Here is a 24728-nt window from a genome sequence, read left to right as displayed (position 1 = left end):
GGCTATAAAGGATGGTCCTCTAGCAGATTCTAAGACAAAAAGGGTTTGTGAAGCACTTCTCCAAATCCACCTACCTGAGGGCTCTGATGAAGGCCTGGAACCCAAAAGGGATGACTTACGCAGCTCTTCACTGTCAGCAATGCTCAGAAGCGAAACAAAAAACTCAGGTCCCTAGCAACCTCTCTCAAAATCCATCCTGCATCAATAATGTGTCCACGTCCTGGACTGCAGACTGCAGAAGTCTAAAGCAGATTCATTAGATCCTATCTGGACTGGAGAATTTATACAAATTGAGTTCAACATGATTAAAACAGAACAACAACAAAGCAGACTGAGGGCATAGGCAGGCTATGCAATACAGAGAACTCTGAAATCAGAGAGAGGGATTTTAATTCAACCTCAAGTCTTGATGTTGGGCAAATTTCTGAATGCTCAAACTCTCATAGAGTGAGGTTCCAACTACTTGAACTGTTCTGGGTGGCCTTCATGTATTATTTAATCCTCACACCGTTTCTGTGACCCCAGGTATTAATTCCATTCCATGAGAAACTAAGGCTAGATAATTTAAGTAGCTTGCTGCTATCAGATATTAAATGTCAACACCGCAATGTGAACCAGGGTTTAACTGCTAAGTTAATATTCCCTAGATTTTCACTGGTGGTCCCATTTCTGCATCTGTAAAATGGGATGCACACCCCTTTCTCAAAGGGCTATTGTAAAGATTAAACTTGAACACATTTGCCAACAGCCACCTTTCTAGAAATGAAAGTGTTTTGCCCCTAGTTTTTTAAATTTTTTATCCCTAGTTTTATGATTAAGGAAACTTGAGGCACAGTGAAATGAGTCGCTCTTCCTAGGCTAGTGAGTGGCTAAATCAGGGCCAGAATCCAAGCTTCATATTCCAGCTTTGGCTCCCTTTTCTTCACATCCTCAGATGATCTAGAAGGAAAAGCAAGCATGTAGAAATACTGCAAAATGGGAGAGATGTCTCAAGGAAAAAGGCTACATGCAGTCACTCACAGAAGCCTTCCTGGAGACTATAGAGTTTTGGTTTATGCCAGCAGAATTCAGAGCAAACAGGAAACTGGCAGGAGAGGTCTTAGCTGTTAGTCCTGACATGGTTTTCCTATCATCTCATTAGTTCCTGGTGCCCAGGAAAATTAAAAAGTTTGATAAAGGACATATAACTGTAAATGGCAAGGGCATAATTTGCATCTGATTCTTTATGCCTGGAAAGGGATGGACAAGAAGGATGGGAGTGGGGGACACAAGAGGAAACCTCTGAGAGCAGCCTCCTCTCAGGGCAGAAGTCCTGCAGTAGGGAAAAAAGGACACGTGTGATGTCAGGCTCAGGGTCAAACAGGCCTCGGCTGAAAACCTGGCTCCACCAATGAGCTGTCATGTAGCCTCAGCAATGTCATTTCACCCATCTTAATTTTCTTGCAGAATTACTGCGGATTCACAGAAATGGCCAGCCCAGAGCTTTGTCAGAATAACAAGATCATTATTACTCCACAGTGCCAACAGATGGGTGGCAAGGCCGGGCACCCAAGGGACAGAAGCAAATTTTCAATGCTCACAATTTCAACCCTGCAATCACCAAGCACAAGCACCTGGCAGGGCAGGGGCTATCAGGTCCAATCCATGATGCAATCACAGTTCCCTACTTGTGCTAGGAGGTAAACCTTGACCTTCAGGAAATTGAAAAAATAGTCCACTAGCAAGAGATACAAAACAAAACCTTAGTGAACTTTTATTTCTCATCATATACAACCAGTAGTGAGGTCAAAGGTCAACTTGAACACTGGATACCCCTTCCTACCCACCCAGGGGACACATTCCGTCATTATGTCCCCTCTGGAACTCAAACCCCCATGCTGTGACCCCTCCCCTCCTGCCAATCTTCTTCACGGGGAGGGCTTTTATGCCTAGGGGGTTGCCAGTCGCTTCCCCATGCTTGCATGGGTATGAAATGTGGCACAATGGCCAGGTTCCTTTCCTGCCACCCAGGGAGGGAGGTGAGAACAGCAGCATTGTACCCCTGACTTTCCCAGGCACCTCCAGATTGGCCCGGGAGGAGGCATCTGCTGCTAGAAGGGCAAGAGAGGTTGCGATTCACAGTTGTTTGCTGCAGAAAGTGCTTGGGATCATTCTTATAGCTATTTCTGTTGCCAAGCAAATACACCTGAATTCCAGGAGTGGGGACAGATCCTAGGACAAAGGTGAAGTTCTTGGAAGGCAGCCAGGAGATTGACTGTGGCAGGGTGTGTGTGTGTGTGTGTGTGTGTGTGCTCCAGATGCCTTCAGGATTTTGTAAGAAAATCACTCTGCTGTTGACCTGAGATCCCAGAATGAAGCACTGGATACTGGGAAACTCAGTATCACCCCTCAATAATGCAACGAGGGTGGTCAAAATGGTTTGGCAACATGGTTACATATGGTTACAGCCATTCAATCGGTGGCAGGGGCCTGGTGTTAGCCTCCCTTACTGGGCTCTGGTGCCATGTCAATTACCTAGAAAGGCTCGACTTTTTGGCAAAAGTCCTTGGCAGGGCCCCTGGGGAGAAGGCAGGGGCACTGACCTCTGCAGCCTGGGGAGAACAGAACCTCCCTCTGTTCCTTGCAGACATTGACCGGGTTTCAAAGGTGAAGCCCTGAAGAGGTCTGATCTCAACCACAGAGGACCCAAGTACAGATCAGTTATCTTCGAATACACCCTCCTCCTTCAGATGGCAAAGTGGCCAACAGAGGATCCTCCTCTAGAGATAGTCTGTTCTTTGGATGTGTTTGGCCCTTCTCCAGGGGTCTCTTACTGTGGGAGAAAGGGTTACAGGGGTGAAGAGGTAAAGCCCTGTATGAAGTAAGACTTGGACAACCACAGAACAGGGGGTCTTGAGGCTGCCCAATAGAAAAGGCTTTTGATAGACTGGGCACACAGACCAGCTGTGACCTCAACTTTCACATTGATGGGTGAATGGCAGGTGGGAGGTAATGAAATATGGGAATGAGTGGGAGGGAAGGCAAAGCTGCCTGGAGTGCTGGTCCCTGGAGCTCTTTGCCCCTCTACTGCAGAGGCCAGCCAAGGACTTTCCAGTCCAGGAGGGCCAGGGCACTCTTGGTGCCTGGTGTTTGGCCTGCTGGCCAAAGTCCCAGCGTAGCCCATTCCCCTCTTTCTAGTGCCCTCTGCCTCATGGGAAGGAGGAAGGCTATGGCACCTAGGATCTCCTAGCCCTCTTCTAGGTTCCATGAGGAGAGGTCAGATTCCAGAGTCAGTCAGTGCAACGATTTGGTCCATTCCAGAGACAAGAGGAGGGTGTGACTCGGGGGCTGCACATCACACAAGCCCATCCCCATGATGGGATGCACAGGCGTGGGGCAGAAAGGGTCCTGGGTCTGTCTCCGGACAGAGAAAAGTCCTTGCAGGGAGGAGGGTGCCCCCAGGCTCAGCTGCTCCGGGTGTGGGTCCTGCGTGGAGGGAGTCAGGTCATGTAGCGGGTGATGGCACGGAGGGCATAGAGCAAGGCAGCTTGCATGCGGGCTTCCAGGAGCAGCAAATTCACGTGGACCTGGGACACAGACCAGGGGGCTGTTGACAAGAGTTTTGCAGCCCTCTCAGATTGCTATGACCTCTGATCCCTCAGCTCAGCCTTCCTATTCCCACATAAATGCTCTGACCTTTGAAGAGCAGTTTGGTGTAATAGATGCTGAAGAATTTCTAGCACATTCTTCCCCATCATGCCTTGTCTTTCCACCCCAGAGTTAAAACAAGAGTGAGCACTACCTGGCACCTACACAGGATCAGTGGTTTACATACATTTTCTAATTTTATCCTTCCAACAACCTTAAAGTGCAGGGAGTGTTTACTCTCACTAGAAAGCAGAAAAGCTCAGAGAAGCAAAGTGACTTGCCCAAAGTCACAATGCTATGACGTGGTGGTGTTATAATTTGAACCTTGCTCCAGTAGGCTACCACTGAAGAGCTCATAGGAAGCAAAGACCCACAGTCCAGGGGGCTGGGGATTTAGCTCAGCAGCATAAGCACCTGCCTTGCAAGCAGGCGGTCGTGAGTTCGATCCCTGGTACCGATAAAAAAATTTTTAAAAAAGACAAAAAAAAAAAAGACCCACAGACCCACTTCCCAGGTGAGTAAATGGCTTCTGAAATCACACAGTAGAGCAGGACTTAAACTCAGGACAATAGGTCCAGCTATCCCTCCTGGCTGGACACATTCTGGGTCCTGCCCCTTTCCTCTCTACTAGCTGAGCCTGTTTACTTCCATCCTGGTCCTCCCCCTGAGGGTGCTACCTTCTCTGAGTGGCGGAAGTGCCTCCAAAAGAGGTTGTACATTCTCCGGGTGGTCTTCTCTGGGTAGCAGGCCACAGTCTTTATATAGACTTTGAGGTTCCGCTCCAGGAGCTGATTCACCTCCCCGTAGTCATAGTCATCATACCTGGATGAAAAGACCCCCACAGCATTACTTACGCTTTGCTCCTGGAAGCAGCAACTCTCCCTACCCCCACCCCTGCAAAAGAACAAACAGAAGGTGGGAGGCAATACAAAGCCTAGTTCCTCTTAGCAAAACAGCTGATATGTATTCCAGGCCAGCAGAATTGTAGGAGACATCCTAAGGACATCTAGGGAATGAGCCTGCTGTTCCCCCATCAATTATGTGTCATGTGGATGTGTCCTCAACGTCCTCTCTACCCTGGTATACAGCTCTGCATCTCAAACACTGTACTCATCAGCCCACTTTACAGATGAGGTAATTGAAATTCAGAAAGTGAAATTATTTGCTCTGGGTCACACAGCAGGGAATAGGTTTCAAACCCAGGCCTGCAGAGCTCCAGGGCTTATTTGCTACTTTACACTAAAGGTCAGTGTATATTTGCCTTAGAGAAGATGATAAGGCAAAGAGGAACTAGTACTGTGGTCTATCCCTGGAGAAGGCAATTAATTTGTTTAAGGTCAAAAAGCAAATCAATGATGACCAGTCTGGAAAATTCTTTGTTGCATGCCAATCTGGTGAGCTTTGAATACATCTTCACAGATGAGGGTACAAACTGGAGTTCATATCAGCACATAACTGGTAGTGGACAGCGGGGAGAGGGGAAGGGCCAGGTAGATGAGTGAAGAAGCCTAACCTGGGACTAGCTTGTCACACACTCTCAGATGTCACTTTGGTACCCTGAGTTGGAACTCTACAATGATCACTGGTATAAACTGGTAAATGGTATAGACTGTTAAACGGAATGACCATGCTCACTACCCTCACTCATGTTTTTAGTAAAATAAGCACATGAACAAGCAAGAAAATGGCAACAGATCTTTTGGTGAAACTCTGTATACTTTGGCTGTTGGCACACAGAAAAAAGTCAGGAAGCAAATGTCTGACAGTTAAGCGCCGGTTGTGGCATTTTCATTTTTTGATGTTTTGATTTTTACTGGAGGCAGGAACAACTGAACTATATCCTCAGTCCTTACAGATGGCTTCCAGGTTCTTTCTTTTTTCTGTTGTCTATGTCTCTTTCTCCTTTCTCCCTCACTTTCTCTGCAGTGAAGCTGGAGGCTGAATCCAAACCTCCTGGCATGCTAATCTAAGCGAGCACTCTACTGCTGAGCCACAACTCCAACTCTGTTTGCTAAACATATTTGCTTCTTTTATAGACAGCCAACATATTTTTCAATATATTTTTAAAATGAAATAATTATGACAATTTCAACTATTAAAAAAAAAAAAAAAAAAGGACACATAAGAAAAAAGTAAAGGAGAAAAACATCTCAGGAAGCCGGGCATGGTGGCTCATGCCTGTAATCCCATCGGGAGGCTGGGTGGGAGGATCCTTGTGAGTTCGAGACCAGCCTGGGCTACAAAGTGAGCTCAAGGCCAGCCTGAACTCCATAGTAAGACCCCGTCTCAAAAAAGACAAAAGAATAAAAAATAAAAAAAACAAAAACAAAAACAAATCCCAAAAAACATCTCAGGATATGAATGTTATGGTGGTGTATCAGAATTTGGGTAAATTATTTTTTGCCTTAATTACTTGAATTTTGACAGTTATCAAAGTGAGATTTTTAAGAATTAAAATAATTCTTTCACAAGTAATTTTACATTTAAGATTATCTACAAGAACTTATTTTGCTGTTGTTGTTTTTTGAGACAGGCTTTTGCTAGGTAGTTCAGACTGGCCTTGAACTTCTTATGTAGCCTAGGGCTGACATTGGACTCAAACCAATCCTCCCACTTCAGCCTCTAGAGTGTTGAGATTACAGGTGTGCACTACCACATGCAGCTTTGAGAACTTATATATAAGACTAATCAATGTATATAGTGTTTCTAAGAGCGGAAAACTGCAAAGTATCCAAACAGCCAACAGTATAGGGAAATATTAAAATAATTATAGCCAGGCACTGTGGTACATGCTTATAATCCTAGCACCTACGAGGTTGAGGCAGGAGGATCATCTCATTATGAGACCAACCTGGTCTACATAGTGAGTTCAAGGCCAGCCTAAACTACATAGCAAGACTGTCTCACGAAGAAAAAAAGTTAAATGATTATAATATAGCTATAACAGAATACTACATATTTGCTTAGAAGCATTAAACGAGCTATCACACTGATAAGAAATGTAGCTCATACATTATTATGTGACAAATCCAAATCACAGAATATATCCAATATGATCTTACCAATTAAACAACAACCTACCCTGCAAAAACAAAAGATACTAGGTGGGATGACACATGTGTCTGTAATCTCAGCATTTTGGGAAGCTGAGAAAGCTGAGTCCAACCTGGGTAACTTAGTGACATCCAATTTCAAATTATAAAATAAGAAGGACTGAGGATATATTTCAATCCCCAGTTCCATGCTACATAATAATAATAATAACAAAATAAGAAGGGGCTGGGGATTTAGCTCAGCGGCACAAGCGCCTGCCTTGCAAGTGTGCAGTCGTGAGTTCGATCCCTGGTACTGATAAAAAAGAAAAAAAAAAAAAAAAAAAGAGGCAGAAGGAGGAGGAGAAGAAGAAAAGGAGGAAAAAGAAAAGGCTTTTAAATCTCAAGGCCCTGAGTCTGACCCTTAGCACAATTCTAAAAAATCAGAAAGACTTAATAAGCACAAGATTAAAACGTCAAGTATCATATTATAGTATATGGACAACTTCTATTAAACATTTTAGTGTATAGCCTGCAACATATTTTCCATGCACGCACATTTAGTCAAAAAACAACAGAAGGCTGGTGATGCACACCTATAATCCCAATACTCCGGAGGCTGAGGCAGAAGAATTGCTGAGTTTGAGGTCAGCCTGGACTACAGAGAGACACTTTCTCTCTTAAAAAGCAAGAGCAAAAACAAAAAGTAAAAGCCAAAACAAAAACACACACACAGGGCCGGTGGTATACCTCAGCGGCACAATACTTGCCTGGCAAACACAAGGTTCTGAGTTCGATTTCCAGGACCAAAAAAACCCCCCCAAAACAAAATCAACGCCCCCCCCCCACACAAATAAAAAAAAAAAGAGGAAGAAAGAAAGAAAGAGGAACCAAAAGAAGATTGTGGTTGGTAACACTCTTTTCTCAATATATTCTGAATGCTTTCCATAGCAAAATAAAGAGACTCTCTCCCCCGCCCCTTCTCTGCAGTGCTGGTGTTAAAACCCAGAGCCTTACACATGCTAGGAAATACTATACCACTGAGTTACATCCCCAGCCTTTAATGGCTGCATTATATTTCACTGAATGGCTATGGTACTGTTTAAGGTACCCTAAAGCTGGGTACTATGTTGACCTTATTCACCATGAGAGAAAATCTGCTATTTGAAATAGAAATATAGGGGCCTGGGGATTTAGCTCAGCGGCATAAGCGCCTTCCTTGCAAGTGTGCGGTCATGAGTTTGATCCCTGGTACCGATAAAAACGAAAAAGACAAAAAAAAAAAAAAAAAAAAGAAATATAAACTCTATACACTGCCATGTATATTGTGTATGTACATAATTATGTATAGATGTGCCTCTAGGTATGTTTATACTCACACACACACACACACACACACACACACACACACACACAACCATAGTTATTTCAGAGTAGGGTTAAGAGTTTCAAACAAGGAAGACTCTTACTAATTTTTATATTAACAAAGTACAGGTGCTTTGAAAAATAGTATGGGTAGGGGCTGGAGGTTTAGCTCAGCGGCATAAGAACCTGCCTTGCAAGCAGGCAGTCGTGAGTTCGATCCCCGGTACCAATAAAAAGGAAAAAGACAAAAAAAAAAAAAGAAAAATAGTATAGGCAATAAAAAAGAAATAACAACAATAAAATAATAGTGAGCTGACAGTAGGATTTGTGGTGCACATACACCCTCACCAAGGAAACCCGCGCTCACCTGATGCCAAAGACACAGTGGATATAGTTCCAGATGGCCCTGCGGAGCACGGAGGTGTCCACGCCACTGTGCATGGCGATGGTGTTGTAGGTGAGGCTATAGGCAGCCTGGAACTTCTCATCTAGCAGCTGCCCACCCTCAGGATAGAGCCGCTGGATCAAGGAGTAGCCATGATCTTCCCAAGTATAGTCCTGAGGCACATGCAAAGAGGTCAGTGTGTGAGACCTTGGTGCCTGAGGCTAGCCAGAGAGACCCCCTCCTCTGTACCTTTAGAGCAAGCCCTGGCTTTCCACAATGTTCCCGCCCTACACTATGATTTGTTGTTGTTTTGGCTTTTTGAGGCAAGGTCTCATTGTGTATGTAGTCCAGGCTGGCTTTGAACTCATTATGTAGCCCAGGCTGGTCTTGAATTCATGTCAATCCTCCTGCTTCAGTTTCCCAAGTGCTGAGATTACAGGTGTGCACCATCACACCTGACTCTAAACAACAAATATAAAACACCAAACCTGAGAAAGCTACAAGTATGTACTTCAGTGGTGACTTTCTTCCTACAATCAGGACTACAAGCTTGGGACATAAATGGGTCCCTTCTAGATCCATGGGGCCCTCGGTACCATCATGTAGTTTTGCAAGAAGGTACCCTAATCACTCAAACTATCTGTCCCCCGCTTCTCTGTAAATCTAGAGCAATGGCCTAGACCAATGGGGAGACTCTTACCTGGGCACGGAAGGTGGGGGGTGCTTGAGCCCCTCGCCGGGTGAAGTCCTCATACCCAAAAGTAGGGTCTTCTACAAAGCACAGCATGTCTGGGTGTGGAGCAGGCTCCAGTATGTCAGCTGAGGAACATGTCAGAGAGGTCATAGTGAGCACAAGGCATGGACACACAGGGATTCGCTTCTGATTTATCATCAAATGGGGGGCAAGGAGGGACAGAGAAAAGGGTAGAGAGAACCCCTTGCTGCAGTGGGAAAGAGCAGGACTTTGGCTAGAGTCAGGGCTGAGGAGGAGGTGGGTCCAGACATAGGCCCAGGAGGCAAGGCCCCAGAAATAGTAATAGTGACAGTTCTATGCAGCTGTCACTTTAGACCAGGGTTTGTGTTAAAACATTTTGCTCATTTACCCTTCATCATGTCAATCCTGAGGCCCCGAGGCAGGAAGTGACTACAGTGGTCACACAGCCAGAAAGGCTAACAGGCCTCAGAACCTCTGAGAAGGGCGGCTGAGAGGCTGCTTCTAAGGCATGACGTGTGGAGTTGTCTGTTCCTCACAGAAATGGCTAAGAAGGGGACAGTCTCGGGAACCTGTACCTGAGGGGGTCACCAGCAGGCTCTCGGACTTCTCCAGCTCAAAGCGGCTCTCCATTTCCTCCTGAGAGGCTCCCTCGTCCCGCAGCAGGCTGTCCTGCAGCTGCCTCATGCGTTCCATCAGAGCTTCCACGTCACGGGCGGCCTCGAAGCCCTGCAGGAGGGACCCAGTGCTCACCATGTTTTCCTCTTCCTTTCCCCACAGGAAACTCCACCTCGGCCTTCCCAGATAGCAGGCCTTCCTGAATGATCACACAGGAGGACCCAGGGCAGCCTGGGAACCAGCTATAGTGCTATACAGTTTACATGGTCTGTGAACTACAGAAGGGCTGCAGGCTACCGAAGACACACATGTCTTTTCTTAGATCAACTTTCCTTACAGGTAACTTTTTTATTCTTATCTTTTTGAGACAGGGTCTCACTGTGCAGTTCAGGGTGGCTTTGGACTCACTTTGTAGCCCAGACTGGTCTTGAACTTGTAATGATCCTCTTGCCTTAGCCTCCTGAGTGATGGGATTACAAGAGTGCACTATTGGGGCTGGGGATTTAGCTCAGCGGCATAAGCGCCTGCCTTGCAAGCAGGCAGTCGTGAGTTCGATCCCTGGTACCGGTAAAAAGGAAAAGACAAAAAACAAAACAAAAACAAGAGTGCACTATTACACCCAGCTCGTTGCAGTAACTTTTAAATTACTTGTATTTTTAAATTTTTCCTGTGGTAATAGGGATCGAACTCAGGACCTCATTCATAGTAGGCAAGTACTCTACCATGGAGCTCTTTGCACAGCCCAAAACTGTCAATATGTTTCACAACCCAAGGTGGGTACAGTCTTTATTCCCACTCAACAGATGAGGAAACTGAGCTTCACAGTCACATAACATTTTTGTGGCCTCTCAGACTGAAGAGATATGGAAACAGTGGCTTTAACTTAAGGGCTGGAGATCATACCAGCTTTTCTCCCCAAGACCCAGGGTCACAGTGACTTACCCTAGAGTTGTTCAGTGGATCCCCACTAGGGGGGCTGCTTTGCTCACTAGGGGGAGATGGTGCCTGGGGGGCAGGGCTGCCCTCTGAGTCTCCCTCTGGAAGGATGCCACAGCCAAACACAAAGGAGGCCAGTGAATGGCAGTGGGTGAGCAGGACCAGGGCTTGGATGAGTTCAGCCAGGGACCAGCTGTGCTCGCCCGTCTTCAGCAAGGCCTGCGGAATACAGAAGGTCAGACCTGCTCAGTGTCTGCCCTGTCTCAGCCAAGTCCTGGGGTTTCCTTAGGGACCCGCCTCCATCTACTGCACCTGGATGTGTTCCTTGGTAATCAGCCACGGCCGATGCGCCAGCAACTTGTTGATCTCACTGAGTTTCCGCAGCTTCTCAGGGGCCCGATGGAGGCCCAGCAGCCACTCAGGGTCACCACCAGTCTGCAGAAACTCAGTCATGTGGGATCCCACCAGGTAAGAACACTGGTGGCGGGCAGCAGCCTGTGGAGGGGGATGTCAGAGCCTGAGTCACTCTCCTCTTTCTATGCCTCATTCAGGGTGAGACCCCTTGGAGGGAGTTGTATCTTAGGACTTACTGTTGCTAGGAGGCAGAAAAGCTAGGCTTTTTAAACTTAAGCTTTTCTACCAGTTTTATAATTCGTCTAACTCCTTTGCCACTCAATTTCTTAATCTTTTTTTTTTTTTGTCTTTTTTGAGATGGGTCTCGCTCTGCAGTTCAGGCTGGCTTTCAGCTCACTTTGTAGCCCAGGCTGGTATCGAACTCACAACGATCCTCCCACCTCAGCCTCCCGAGTGCTGGGATTACAAGCATGAGCCACCATGCCTGGCTGAATTTCCTAATCTTTAAAGTAGGCACTAATGATGTCTCTCTTCAAAATGAAAATTCTATGGACAGTCAGATAAAGCTAGACCTTTCTTTTCTTTTCTTTTTTTCTTGAGATAGGATATCACTATGCAGTTCAGGCTGGCCTTGAACTTGCCGTGTCACCCTGGCTGACCTTGAACTTGCGATCTTCCTGCCTCAGCTTCCCAACTGCTGAGGTTATAGGCATGTGCCACCACATCCAGCTCAAAGCTAGGCCCTTCTGCTTCATCTATGAAATCAATTCAGGAAGCCCCAAGCAAAGAGATCCAAGGACAGAACCCCCATAGAGCCATCCCTCCAAGGGTCAGGTGCAGACGGACTCACCATGATGGCAATGTAGTGGCGCCACGAGCTGGCCAGGGGCCCATCTGTGTGCAGCAACAGGTAATGCAGACGCCAAAAGCTGCTAAGATAGTCCGGGTGCAGGCCCATCACCACTGCCAGGTTGTCTACCCTCCCCGAGGACATCAGCGCTTCCAGCCCCAGGTGCTGCTCCAGGCTCTCAGCCCCCTCCCGAAGGACCTGCCAAGCACAGGAGAGTGGGTCACCTCCTGTCCATTCCCACTAGCAGAGACCAGTGTCTTCTGTGGCGGGTATAAAAGCAGAAGGGTAAAGATCACTACCATGTCCAAAAAGAGAAGAATGGAGAGGAAAAGATAGTTCATTAAGTGATTAAACAAAATCTTACCAGGTGTCTTATTACATAATACTAGTCAATATTTATAGAATACTTTGAGCCAAGCATTGTTCAAGTAATTTCTGTACATCAACTCATGTGATTCTTACGGAAACTGGGTAAGTACCAGAGCTATTGTCTCGGATGCATCGGTCCCTACGTTTGATCCTCAGTGAAAATAAACCCATCCGGGGCTGGGGATTTAGCTCAGCGGCATAAGCACCTGCCTTGTAAGCAGGCAGTCGTGAGTTCGATCCCTGGTACCGATAAAAACGAAAAAGACAAAAAAAAAAAAAAAAAAAAAAAAAAAAGAAAATAAACCCATCCTCACAACAACTATGAGAACGGAGTACTATTTTCTCCTTTCTATTTAGTTATGTTTCTGGCAGTGATAGAATCCCTAGCTCCTTTTCCATTTTTAAATAGGAAAACTCAGACACAGCAACTCAAATTAGAGGTTCTGGGAGCTGAGGTTATAGCTCAATGGTAGAGTAGTGTGCTTAGCATGTATGTAATTCCATAATTAGCATGTATGTAAAAGAAAAGAATACACGTTCTTGATCATTCATGGAGCTTCTATTCTACCATGGTAAATGCACACACCCATTAAAGCCAAATGCAAAAAATGGTTCACATTTCCCAAGGGTTTTTATTAAATCTTCCAAACATCCTATAAGGTTACTATTCCTTTCCCCACTGACAGATGAGGAAACCATGCTGATATTGTTCCTTGTTAAGGACACAGACATGTTAAATGACAGAACCAGGGTTCAAATCTAAGTCCTGTTTCTTTCCTTTATTATAAGTAAGGAGTTATGTAAAACCGCAAAAAAAAAAAAGAAAAAAATACTATGAGAATAATATGTGAGCTTAAAATTTTGGGATACTGATATAAATAATCAGTGGGCGTTTATCTTACATTTATGAAGAACAAGGGAAAACAGGGAACCTAAAAACACAAAAAACAGGGACTCTAGAAATTGGTAACAGGTCATTAATCATTTTGGTCTGCACATTTACAAGAGGAAGAGATACTAAACAAAACATTTTTCCCTACTTAGGGGCCAAAGGAAATGAGCAGTCAATTTAAAATCTTTCTGTGAATGTGTTTTGAAAGTACCATGGACACTAACTAGAGTAAAGTTCCATGATGGCAAAGACTTTTGCCTGTCTTGCTCTCTGTCCCTATTTCCTAGAACAATGCTTTACACAGCTTTTGTCATCCAGCAGATAGCTGTTACAAGAATGCATGCCAGCCTACAGTGTAGCTCAGTGGAAGAGTGCTTGCCTAACATACATAAAGCCTGGGTTCAATCCCCAGCGCTGTAAATAAACAAATGAACTGATTGACTCTATAAATGAAAGATGTCTCTAAAATAGTAAGTGAAAAAAACAAAACACAAGCAATAAACTGTGACTTTATTTCTATACTGAAAACAAATACCTGTATGAAGAAAAGGCCAAAAAACCATGGCAAATGATTAACAGTAGTGAGCTACACAGAGGACAGAATAACAAGAGACCAGAGTTTTCTGAAACACTAGAAATTTAAAAATAATGAACCTATATTACTTTTAAAGCCAGAAAACTTTTCCATAATACGTGTACAATCAAGGGTGACAAGATGCATAGAGACAGTTCTATTTTATTAAGGAAAACCAGGGGTTGGACTGGGAATCAAAGGTTTGGCTATTAAAATCCAGGCATGGTGGCACATGCCTGTAATTTCAGCCTTCAGGAGACTGAGGCAGGAGGTCTACCATGAGTTCAAAGTGAGCCTGAACTATGTAGTGAGACCCTGTCTCAAAAAACCAGAGGATAAGCTGGATGTGGTGGTGCACACCTGTAAGCCCTGTGCTTGGGAAACTGAGGTGGATCACTTTGAGTTTGAGGCCACCCTGGGCTACATAATTGAATTCAAGGCCAGTCCATACTGCATAGCAGACGATGTCTCAAACAAACAAACAAACAAACAAACCAAAAACAAAACACAAGGGGACAGAGATGTAGCTCAGCAGTGCAGTGCCTCCTTGCAAATTTGAGGCCCTGAGTTCGATTCCTGATACCAAAAAAGAAAAAAAAGACCCCCTCCAAAAAAAAACCCAAACCAAACCAAAAAATAAAAAACAAAAACAAAAACCTCACACACAAAAGTTTGGCTGTTATCATTTTATCTGTCTAAGCCTTTTCCTTCTGAGGGAAATAGGAATAAAAGTACCTATTTCAAAGAGCTGTTTTGTGAGTTAAATGAATCAGAAATGGGAAAGGAGTAGTCACAGAACTACAATTTAAGCAGGAGGCCCTCTTCCCATCAATATCCAGTGTCCTATTTTTACTGGAACCAAAGACATCTTAACCTCTTTCAGACTTACCTCTTCCACTGGGATAAAGGCACTGGGCCCTCGAGGGCCACGCCGAGGCCGGCTCTCCCTCTGCTCCTAGAAGGAAACATGCTTGTTAGTTAAGGATAAAGGGGACTGATCTCTCTCCAGCCTCCTCCTCCAACCCTGAGGGCTCTGATGAGCTGATGAGCTTCTGTCTTTTAACATCTTGGGCCATCAGAGATATGCAAATTAAAAAAAAACACTGAGATTCCATCTTATTCCAGAAAGACTGGCTATCATTAAAAAAAAAAAGCAAAGATACAACAACAAACAATACATGCTGCTGGCTGTTGGTGGGTGTCATAAAGTGGTATAACTACTGTAGAAATCAGTACGGAGGGGCAGGGGGTTTAGCTTAGCGGTGTAAGTGCCTGCTTGGCACACACCAGGTTGTGAGTTCAATCCACAGCACCAAAACAAAAAAACAAAAAAAACCCCATCCCCTCCCCATAAACAAACAAACAAACAAACAAACAAACAAAAAACCCTAAAATTAGAACTTCCACTCAATCCAGCTATTCCCCTTGTAGATATCTTCCCAAAAGAACTAAAGGCATTATAGCACAGTGATACATAAGCAACTGTATTGTAACAACTGTAACAACACAGCTCTTTTTTTTTTTTTTCCTTTTTCGGTTTTTTATCGGTACCAGGGATCGAACTCACGACCGCCTGCTTGCAAGGCAGGAGCTTATGCCGCTGAGCTAAATCCCCAGCCCCAACAACACAGCTCTTAATAGCTAAATGTTGGAAGCAGCAGGTGAACGGGTAAAGAAAATGCAATATTTATACCTAATGAAGTACTACGTGACCATAAAGATAAACCTCATTCATGTGTGGGAAAATGGATCAACCTTAAAACTATGATGTTACGCAAAATGAATCACACAAGTTTTAAGTATTACATGGTGCCAGGCATGGTGACAAGCACCTATAATCCTACACCTGTGCTCTGGAGACTGAGGTAGGAGGATCACTGCGAGTTTGAAACCTGCCTAAGCCACATAATAGACAGAGCCACTGGTGCAACCTGCATGGAAATTTCTACCCCTTCGGTGGCTGATGAACAAGTCAGGGCTAATCCTAGGCTAAAATGTTCAGGAACTGGGCAGGAACCCAGGAGTCTCAGTATTTCTGGGTGGAAAAGACCCAGAGAAAGGAAATAGACATCAAGTTATACATCTGAGGCCACTGTCTTAGCAATCCATAAAACCAGTAAGAACTGCCTGCCACCTGTCTCCTAAAGCCAGTAACCAAGTACATTAGATGCCCAGAAAGGAACCTCATTTCCCCTCCCATCACGGTTTCTCTGACCCTCCCTGTCCACAACCTCCTAGTTGTCTCCCTGCCTCCCTGGCCCTCACGCCCCCTCTCCTCCAACTTCCTCACAGCAGCCAGGTTAAGGTTCTGATGTGTAAATCTGATCAACTGGCTTCAAATCCCCCCTACCCCAACACAGCCTTCCAAAAAAGTGAACAGTCCAAGCCCACCCCTACTCACTGTCATTTCCTCTGCAAAGCTATCTCTTTACAATCCTAGGAACATTTTCCTGATGCTGTTCAGTGACCCCAGTTCCCAGTTGTTATGGCTGTATCTAGATAAGCCCCCAGAGCCTCATGTGGTCATAGGTGGGGAGTTTCAAAGGTGGCTGGATTAGCACGTGTGATGCTGGGATTAAGGGTGCTCCACCAGGAAGGTGAATGCCTGGATGGAATATAAAGGGACAGAAAGAAACTGCTTGGCTACTTCCTTTGCTTTGTTGCCTTCTGCTTGCTCCTGTGTTGTCTCCTGCCTGCTTGCCATGGACCATTTCTCCTCTGCGATGCCCCTCCTCCGCCGTGCTATCCTGGCTTGGAGCCAGACAACTGTGAACTGAAATTTCTACAAACCGTAAATTCAAACAAACATTTCTTCTTTTAACTTGTGGGTGTCAGGCATTTTGTCTCAGCAATGAGAAAATTAACCTAAGACAACAATGATTTGCTTCTGAAAATACTGTTCTCAGGCCCAGCTCAGTATATTTACCAAGGTCCTGAGTTCCATTGCTGATCCCCTTCCCTCCCAATACTGTCCTCTAATCCTGTTTTAAATTGCTCTAATCCCAGTTTTGTGGAGAGAAGGACCAGGTCATTCATTGTGTTCTGTGAATGAAAACAGCATGGAAGGAACCACAGCAAGGTGCCCAAGGCTGATGAGAACATTTGTGCCAACACAAATGTATTTGCATTTCTCTAGAAGCTACCAGAATCCTTGTCTTAGTTTTTTTTGTTGTTGTTGTTACTGAGACAAAAACAACCAACATCCAAGGTTAAAGGAGGAAAGGTTTAATTCAACTCACAGTCTGTACAGGTTTCAATCCATATTCAACTGGCTCCAAGGCAGGGCGGCACAACAGAGGGGCATTGCAGAGGATTAACAGTTCATGGCAGACAACCACAAGAGCAAGCAAGACACAAGCCTCTCTCGGTCCCTTATATCTTACCTAGGCTATCTGTCCTTAGGGCAGGTAGCACACACACCCTTAAGCCTGGCATTGCACTATGAATGAATCCCAGTGTCACATATTCCTGATCCAGTTACCTCTGAAAAGCCTCACATATGACCATAAAGGACTTTGAGAGGACATCTAGATTCAACCCATAACAATTATGTTCACATTCCTCTTAAATAAAAAAAAAAAAAAAAAAAAAAATTATGTTCACATTAAACCTGTTTCAGCTGGATATGGTGGTGCATGCCTTTATTCCCAGGTTGCAAGAAGCTGAGGCACAAAGATTCAGAGTTTGAGGTCAACATGGGCCACATAGTGGGTTCAGGTCCAGCCTGAAGTACAAAGGGAAACCCTATCTCAAAATAAACAAGCAAAAACCAAAAACAAACAAACAAATCAACCATTAAACCTGCTTATTCTAGTCCTAGAGATGAAGTTCAGGAAGGATATTTTATTTATTCACTTAATTTGAAAGAAAGGCTCTTTTATACTAGCTACCTTACTCAAATCAGAGCCATGCCTTCACTGGAAAGGGACAGAGTTCCCTAACCTTCCTTTCCATTAAGATCCTGCCTTAAGCCAGGCATGAATGGGCATGTCTTAATTCCAGCTTTAAGAGGCTGAGGCAGAAAGATCACCAATATCCTGGGCTATGTAGAGAGACCCTGTCTCAACAAACAAACAAAAATATCCAGACTTAGTATGCCAGGAACTAAAAACTGTAACTGCAACCTTCTTTTTCAGATTGGCCAAAAGCCTCCAGAGGCAGATTTGTGGGGTGTCTGAACATTCACAAAGGAAACAACCATGAGACTTGTAAGTCTGTGGTGCCAGGTAACCAATATACTGCCCCATACTTGCTGTGTGGCTCTGGAAAAGTAATCTAGATTCACTAGGCCTTAATTCTGAATAAAGTGGGCTGAGCTCACTGTTCAGGCCCCTTTCGGCCCAGGCAGCACTGGGAGTGATCATGCCAGGTTGGTCCAAGGCCAGCATAGTAGCCACATCAATGCTAGAAACACTCCCTTTACAGCTGCAGTCCTCCCTCACCCACGAGAAAAAACCCTGCAGCTCAGTCTGGGAGATAAGAACTGCTGATTCCAAACTGCCTCCCCTTTGTGGATCTGAGGACAGACAGAAAACCATACTGGGGCAGGCAAAATTGGGGTAGGGAACCACAAGAGTCCTGGGCTCACTGGAGATACCAAGGAGGAACAGGAACAGCCTTCGGATCACCTCACTTCAAATTCTGCCCGGGAGCTATAGAAAGTAACAGTGGATACCCTGGCATCTGTTTGTGTTGGGTTAGATCCATCAACATCTTCCAACAGCAGCAAAGCCAGTGTAGTTTTGTTTGGTTTTGCCTTTGCTTTGTTTTGCTTTTTTGAGATAGGTTCTTGCTATGTAGTTCAGACTGGCCTCAAACTTACTATGTAGCCCAGGCTGGCCTTGAACTGGAGGTGATTCTCTTGCCTCAGCCTCAAAGAATGCTAGGGTCACAGGTGTGCACCACCAAGCCCAGCAAGATAGGGGCTTTTGACACAACTGCTGGGGCTCAGATTACAGCTCTACTACCTGCTGTCTGTTAGCTATGAGTCTCGGTTTCCTCATCAACTAACAGGAATAGTAACTAATTTCCCTGGGGTTTCCTGAGGATTTAATGACATAGTGCTACAAGGCTAACCTCTGCACCTCCATCATCCAAGGTACTTAATAAAAGTCAGCTGGCATTAATCTCACTGTTATTTCAAACAAGAGCTTCTCCAACCAACCAGTCCATTAGAATCCTTTTTAGAAAGTTTTCAGAATTACTGATGTTTGACTGTTAATTATGCTGAGTTGGTTTGGGGTGGGGCCCCACTAAAATGCAGCAGCCACGAGCTGAGAACCATTATTTGCACTATTTATTGATTACTTTCAAGTATAAGGCATTGTGCTAAGTGCTTCCCAGGTGGAATCAGAATTTGTTCATTTGGTGAACAATTCGATGATTCTATTGTAGGCAGCAAGAACACAACAGTGAAAAGACAAAGTCTCAGCCTTCATATAATTTTGGACTTGTGCAGAAAGTCATGATGAACAGGATTTGAATTCATAAAAAAGTGAACAAAACAGAGCAATGAAAGTAATGATAACAGGGTGGGAGAATGTACACTATTTCAGTGTAAGTGAACAAGAAAAGCCACTGGTGAGGTGACCTTTGAAGACTTAGGGGACCAGTACTCCAGCCACGAGAAATAGAGAATGAAAAGCCCTGAAAGCAAGACCAAGAGCTAAGAATCTATGGCTCTAATACCCAGGATGCTTCCCTGATCTTGACACCAGGGGGAGTCCAGGGAAGGCAGACAGAGTGGAATCCCATTGCCCAGCCCTCCCCCCATTCCCTGAGGGCAAAAAATCAAGCGTCAGGTTGTGAGTTCATCCACAGGAAAATAACAGCGATGAGGAGGGTCATCATTGGCTAAGCATTGACTTAGGCACAGGCACCATCTAGACTTTAAAATAAGAGACTGCTACTACCATCCATTTTACAGATAAGGATAAAACTTTAGCCGCCCAGCACTCAGGAGGCTGAGTTCGAGACCAGCCTAGGCTACAAAGTGAGCTCAAGGCCAGCCTGAACTGCACAGTGAGACCCTGTCTCAAAAAGACAAAAAAAAGGGGCTGGGGATTTAGCTCAGCGGCATAAGTGCCTGCCTTGCAAGCCTGTGGTTGTGAGCTAGATCCCTGGTACCGGTAAAAATACAAAAAAAAAAAAGGATAAAACTTTAGCAAACTTTTGGTCACTCAGCCAGAAAGGAGGTAGTGGAAGAGTTGGATCAGATTTCTTCAAGTTCAGTAACTATTTCCCCTGTATACACTTCTCAGGGTCTCAACAGTAGGTGAGACCTGGGGGCCCTGGAGTTCACCAAGAGTGAGCTGCTTCTTGTCTCTACCCACAGGCCCAGGGACCCACTGCCTCTAACCACAACGTTCATCACTGCTTCTTACCTTGAGGACAGACTCAACCTCTACTTCTCCAGTTACTCCAGTGTCCTGCACAGCCAAATCCAACAGAACTTTCTGTGATGCTGGAATGTTTTACATCCTCCTCGTCTAACACATACTATGGCGCCTAGTCACGGAGGCTGAGCATTTGAAATGTGACTTTCTTTGTGCAACACAAAGAAAAAAACCAAAACTTCCCTGTTATTTGAATTTATTTTTTTGGAGATGGAGTCTTGGACTCTCCCTATGTTGCCCAGATTGGTCTTGAATTTGTGATCCACCTGCCTCAGCCTCCACCTCCTGCTGGGAGTAGCTGTGTTGCAGGTCCCCGCCACACCAGGTCAGCTCTGTAAATCTAAATGGCCAGTGAGCCCACATTCAGCACACCTGTTAAAGATGTGCTTCGTGACTCTACCTGGATTTTACAGATAAAAAAGGAAACCCAGAGGGACCTGGTCACCTGCCCAAGGAACACAGCTAACATGGGGCAGGGGAACCTAATGAGGGCTGTGCTTTACAATTCCAACTGGGCCAGTGACAAGAGGCCAGCAGAAACAATGAAGTGAGACTGCTCTCTGGGAGGTCACTCAACAGGAGGTTTTCAGGCCATTGGTAAAAAGAGGCTAACTGCCTTAAAAGTTCAGGGCCTGGCTCCCAATTCAAGTGCCCCAGGAGACATTAGTCTGGTACTTGCAGGAAGGTTCCATACAATCTTCATTAGTTTGGGGATAAAGGGGACACTAATTTGCAAACAAAGAAAGATTATTGGTCTAAAAGTGAACTACCAGCTGACCAGTGGCTAATCTGCAATTTAAACTCAGGAATGCCTGGTATCCTGAGGGCTTTTACACTGTACCACAAGAGCTTTGGGAAGTGGCTGCAGGCCCAGAGATTTGAGTCCAGCTTAGTTTGGCTCCCCAGGCTTCTGTCCACCATCTGGTTGGCCTCTTGGAGTAGCTCCACCTTTGTTCTTGATATTTGGATCTGCAAACCCTGGGTCTCAGCTACAGACCCTTGTTTCATCACTATGTTGACCAGGAAAGGGCACATACTTCTCCCTGAGTCCTAGTAGCTGAACTGAGGTATTTGTCTGGGTTCGCACCCCAGAAGGATAGTGTGAACAGCCCCACATCCAACCAGCTTTGCATATCATCTCACTGAAGCCTCACAGTCATCCCAAGGGAAACAGGTATTGTTTATCCCTTCTTTAGAGACAGGCACAATTCCAGTCTGACCTCAAAGCCAGAATAATTTAATTTACAAGGAGTAACTAAGCCAGACAGGGAGAAAACTGTGAGCTAAGCGCTGCTTAGGGGCAGATGACAGTACTGGGGTTGAGAATTGCAGAGTTTGCCTAGTGTGACAAGAGAGACTGAGGAGCAACACCTAATTTATGTGAACAAAGTAACTGCTTCACATCATTGGCTCCAAAACTCCAGCCATGGAGAGGACCAGGATCAACGGAAGAAGATGTGCAAAGAAACTCATCTTGTGGGGAACTTCTAGAGCCCAATACAGCTTTCAAAACACACAAGTAGTACCAGACTGAGGGCAACCCTCAGAACTGTCTGAAGGTATTGATGAATGACCTACGCATTAGGTCCTTCCCTTGGACCTGGCTCTGTAAGTCTGGCACACTGCTATATCTCAAGGATTCCACTTCCCAAGGTCTTCTACAGAAAAATTTGGAGAAATACCTCAGACATACCACCATTCCACTGAAAAATGACTTCCTCTAAGTCTCTGGAAGCCTGCCCACACTACCTGTGGCACTCTTCTCCTTAGACTACTTTCCAGATCCGGTTCCAGAGAAGGGGAGGGAATAGATCAGAAAGGTTGAATCTGGGGCTGGAGGTTTAGCTCAGCGGCATAAGCGCCTGCCTTGGAAGCAGGCAGTCGTGAGTTCGATCCCCGGTACCAATAAAAAGGAAAAAGACAAAAAAAAAAAAAAAAAAAAAAAGGAAAGGTTGAATCCTGAAAAGGGAGATGACCATATTCTGACAGTAGTTAGTATTTTGGTTCCCATTACCATGTTTCATGTAGTACTAGGAACCAGGCACTATGTTTCAGCCTTTGCTTGTATTCTAAGTTAATTCTTCCAACAGTTACATAGAGATACCCATGAGAAGAACTGTGTCACTTGGCTGAGGTGACACAATAAATGGAAGGTTGGGACACCAACCCAGCACGTGCTTTACTCCAGTGAGACAAGGTATCTCAATAACATGATTTCCATTTTTTCATAAAGAAACAGACTAAATTGATTCAGATGAGAAAAGGCAAAAGTGAGGATTCCTCCATATGGGGCTCCTAAGCTGTGGTGGGAAATGGTAAAGAAACGTAACATGAGAGCCAAGGATGTAGCAAGGTGTTAAGAGCACTTGCCTAGCATGTGAGAAGCACTAAATTCAATTCCCAATACTGAAAAATAACTATAATGAAAAGCAAGTAACAAAAACCCCCAGAAACCGCGCAGAGCAGAATGGAGATTTTCCCTGGGCCACACTCTAGCACTAGCGTGCCACTGACTCAGCCTCCAAACACACTCACCTCCACAACAATCTAGGCTAGGAAACTAAAGAAACAAGCAGAATCCCCTCTTGTGTCAAGCACTGTCCAAAATCCTAGAGATACCCAGGCTAAAGAAAGACACCCAGTGAAGGAAGGGCTCTGTCTCAGCCCCTCCTATGCCTCAATTTTCTCATCCTGTAAAATGGGGGTATAGTGGGGCTGGGGATTTAGCTCAGTGGCATAAGTGCCTGTCTTGCAAGCAGGCAGTCGTGAGTTCAATCCCCGGTACCGATAAAAAGGAAAAAGACAAAAAAAAAAAAAAAAAAAAAAAGCGGGGGGTATAGTATATATGCTTTTTTTTTGCTGGTTTAGTTCAGAGGACCCAGAGACCACACAAACCCCTGCGCCTGGCATCCAGCAGGTGCTCAATAAATATGTTCACAGCCACTGCTGTAATGGGGATGGCAGGACAGTTGTTGAATTGGTCCGTCTTTATTCTTGCTTCCAGGCAAAGCCCCTAGGCTCTGTAAGGGGTAGGGAGGGGGAAGTCCCTGAGAAAAAAACTTCTAAGACCCTAGACCACTTAATAAGGAGCAGCCCAATCAGAACGAGGCTTCACGCGCCACAGCCAGAGTTGCCCTCTCTTCCCCCAGCTTTGGCTGCCGCTATCACGTACCAGGCAGTCAGCCAAACCCCAAGAGCATCCGCACCCGCGCCCCCTTCCAAATCGGAGGTACGGGCGAGAGCAGGAGGAGGGGTTGACCTTCTTTGGCCAGTCCCAAGTGCCCTTTTCCCCAAGCTGAGGGACTGGAGCGGGGACCGATCCTAGAAAGAGTCCTGGGCCCGCCGGCCTCCGCCGAGAGGAAGGGAAACTGTGCAGGGGGCGGGGAGGAGGAGTGGTCGGGCCGCTCCGGCTGGGATTTGCCTGGACTTGAAGACGCTCTCTCCACGAGAGCCCGAAGCCCGGAGAGCCCCGAAAAGGCTTCCCACTCACTCGTCCGGAGTCCAGGAGAACCAGGGAGGGCTCTGGTTGCCAGGATGGGGGTGGGGATGGGGGGCAGGGGGAGGGGCCGAGGGGTGGCGAAAAGAGGAGAGGCCGGAGGCTGCAGTTGATGCAACCCTGGTCTGGGTTTACGCGCTTCACTCCCCTCCCGGCGCCCGGGGGGCGCGCGGATTCAGCTCCGGACAGCCCGAGGCTCGAACGCTCCGGGAAGTGTGGCGTCGCTCGGCCACCGCTTACCTCTCCGGCCCCCGGGTCTCCGACGCCGCCCCGGGCGAACGGCAGGTAGCCCTTGAGCTCGGAGCGGCACTCCGGGTCCGCAACGATCATGGTGTGCGCTGGACCCAGCCGCGGCGGGCAGACGACCTATGCACCGGAGGAGGGGGTCTTGGACCGACGCTCGCAGGAAGCCGGGGCTAGGGGCCGCCCTGGAGCTTCTGGAACTCCGGGGTGTCTCTCGGGGTTCCAGGACGCTCGCTATCCGAAAGATGACTGCCGTTTAGCTGGACTCTTTCCCCAGCCTGGTTTCTGGAATAGTGGATGGCTTCGGAGGCCTGGGATTGGCCGCGATGCGGGTGTTCTCACGGTTCCGAGTGCCTCGGAAGTCCGCGGTGGTCAGCGCTGCTCCCAGACCCAGCGCTCCTCAGCATCCCCGCCGCGGAACTGCCAGCGCTCGCTCAGCTCTGACACCAGCAGCGCCGCTCAACCGGCTGCGGTCCCGGGGGGGGAGGGCGGGGACACAAAAGCCCCGAGGCTCAGCCAATCAGACGCTTGTTTCCCGGGGAGGCAGGGGCTACACCTCCCTCTGGAGCCAACTGTTTAGCCAATCGGCTTTGGGAAGCTCCTGGGAACTCTGGGAGCTGTAGTCGGCCTCCGACGAATGCTGCAAACTTTTGCAAGAGGCTTTAGTCATATCGCTGGCAATACCAGAAGAGAGTGACATCCCGAAGAGTCATTAGAGCTGCATGATGAAACGGACATTATGGGCTGGGCCAGAGAGCCAGGTGTGAAATCCCTCCCAAGTGAGCTTTTCAGTTCCTGGAGGGACTGGTTAGGGTTGGGAGAGGTTTGGTTCCGCGGTATCTAGTGGTGCTAATTATAGAACTGAGTACCAGACATTTGG

General features: G+C 46.2%; 1 protein-coding gene across 1 annotated transcript; it reads right to left on the bottom strand.

Annotated features, from left to right (window-relative positions):
* Positions 1–1728: 1728 nt before the first annotated feature.
* On the bottom strand, positions 1729–24316 carry Sesn2 (sestrin 2). The gene is made up of 10 exons (XM_003471268.5): positions 23846–24316; positions 14604–14669; positions 11880–12077; positions 10988–11170; positions 10682–10894; positions 9700–9850; positions 9110–9228; positions 8392–8582; positions 4305–4449; positions 1729–3566 (listed from the first exon to the last, which is right to left on the bottom strand). The coding sequence occupies exons 1-10, from the start codon at positions 23933–23935 to the stop codon at positions 3480–3482; spliced, it is 1443 nt and encodes a 480-aa protein (XP_003471316.1). The 5' UTR covers positions 23936–24316; the 3' UTR covers positions 1729–3479.
* Positions 24317–24728: the final 412 nt, after the last annotated feature.

Source organism: Cavia porcellus, unplaced genomic scaffold, assembly GCF_034190915.1.
Source record: "Cavia porcellus strain 051 isolate PalLab524CR breed Dunkin Hartley unplaced genomic scaffold, mCavPor4.1 scaffold_25, whole genome shotgun sequence".
NCBI classification, from domain to species: domain Eukaryota; kingdom Metazoa; phylum Chordata; class Mammalia; order Rodentia; family Caviidae; genus Cavia; species Cavia porcellus.
Note: the sequence above shows the minus strand (reverse complement) of the source record. Positions and strands in the feature narration are given on the sequence as shown.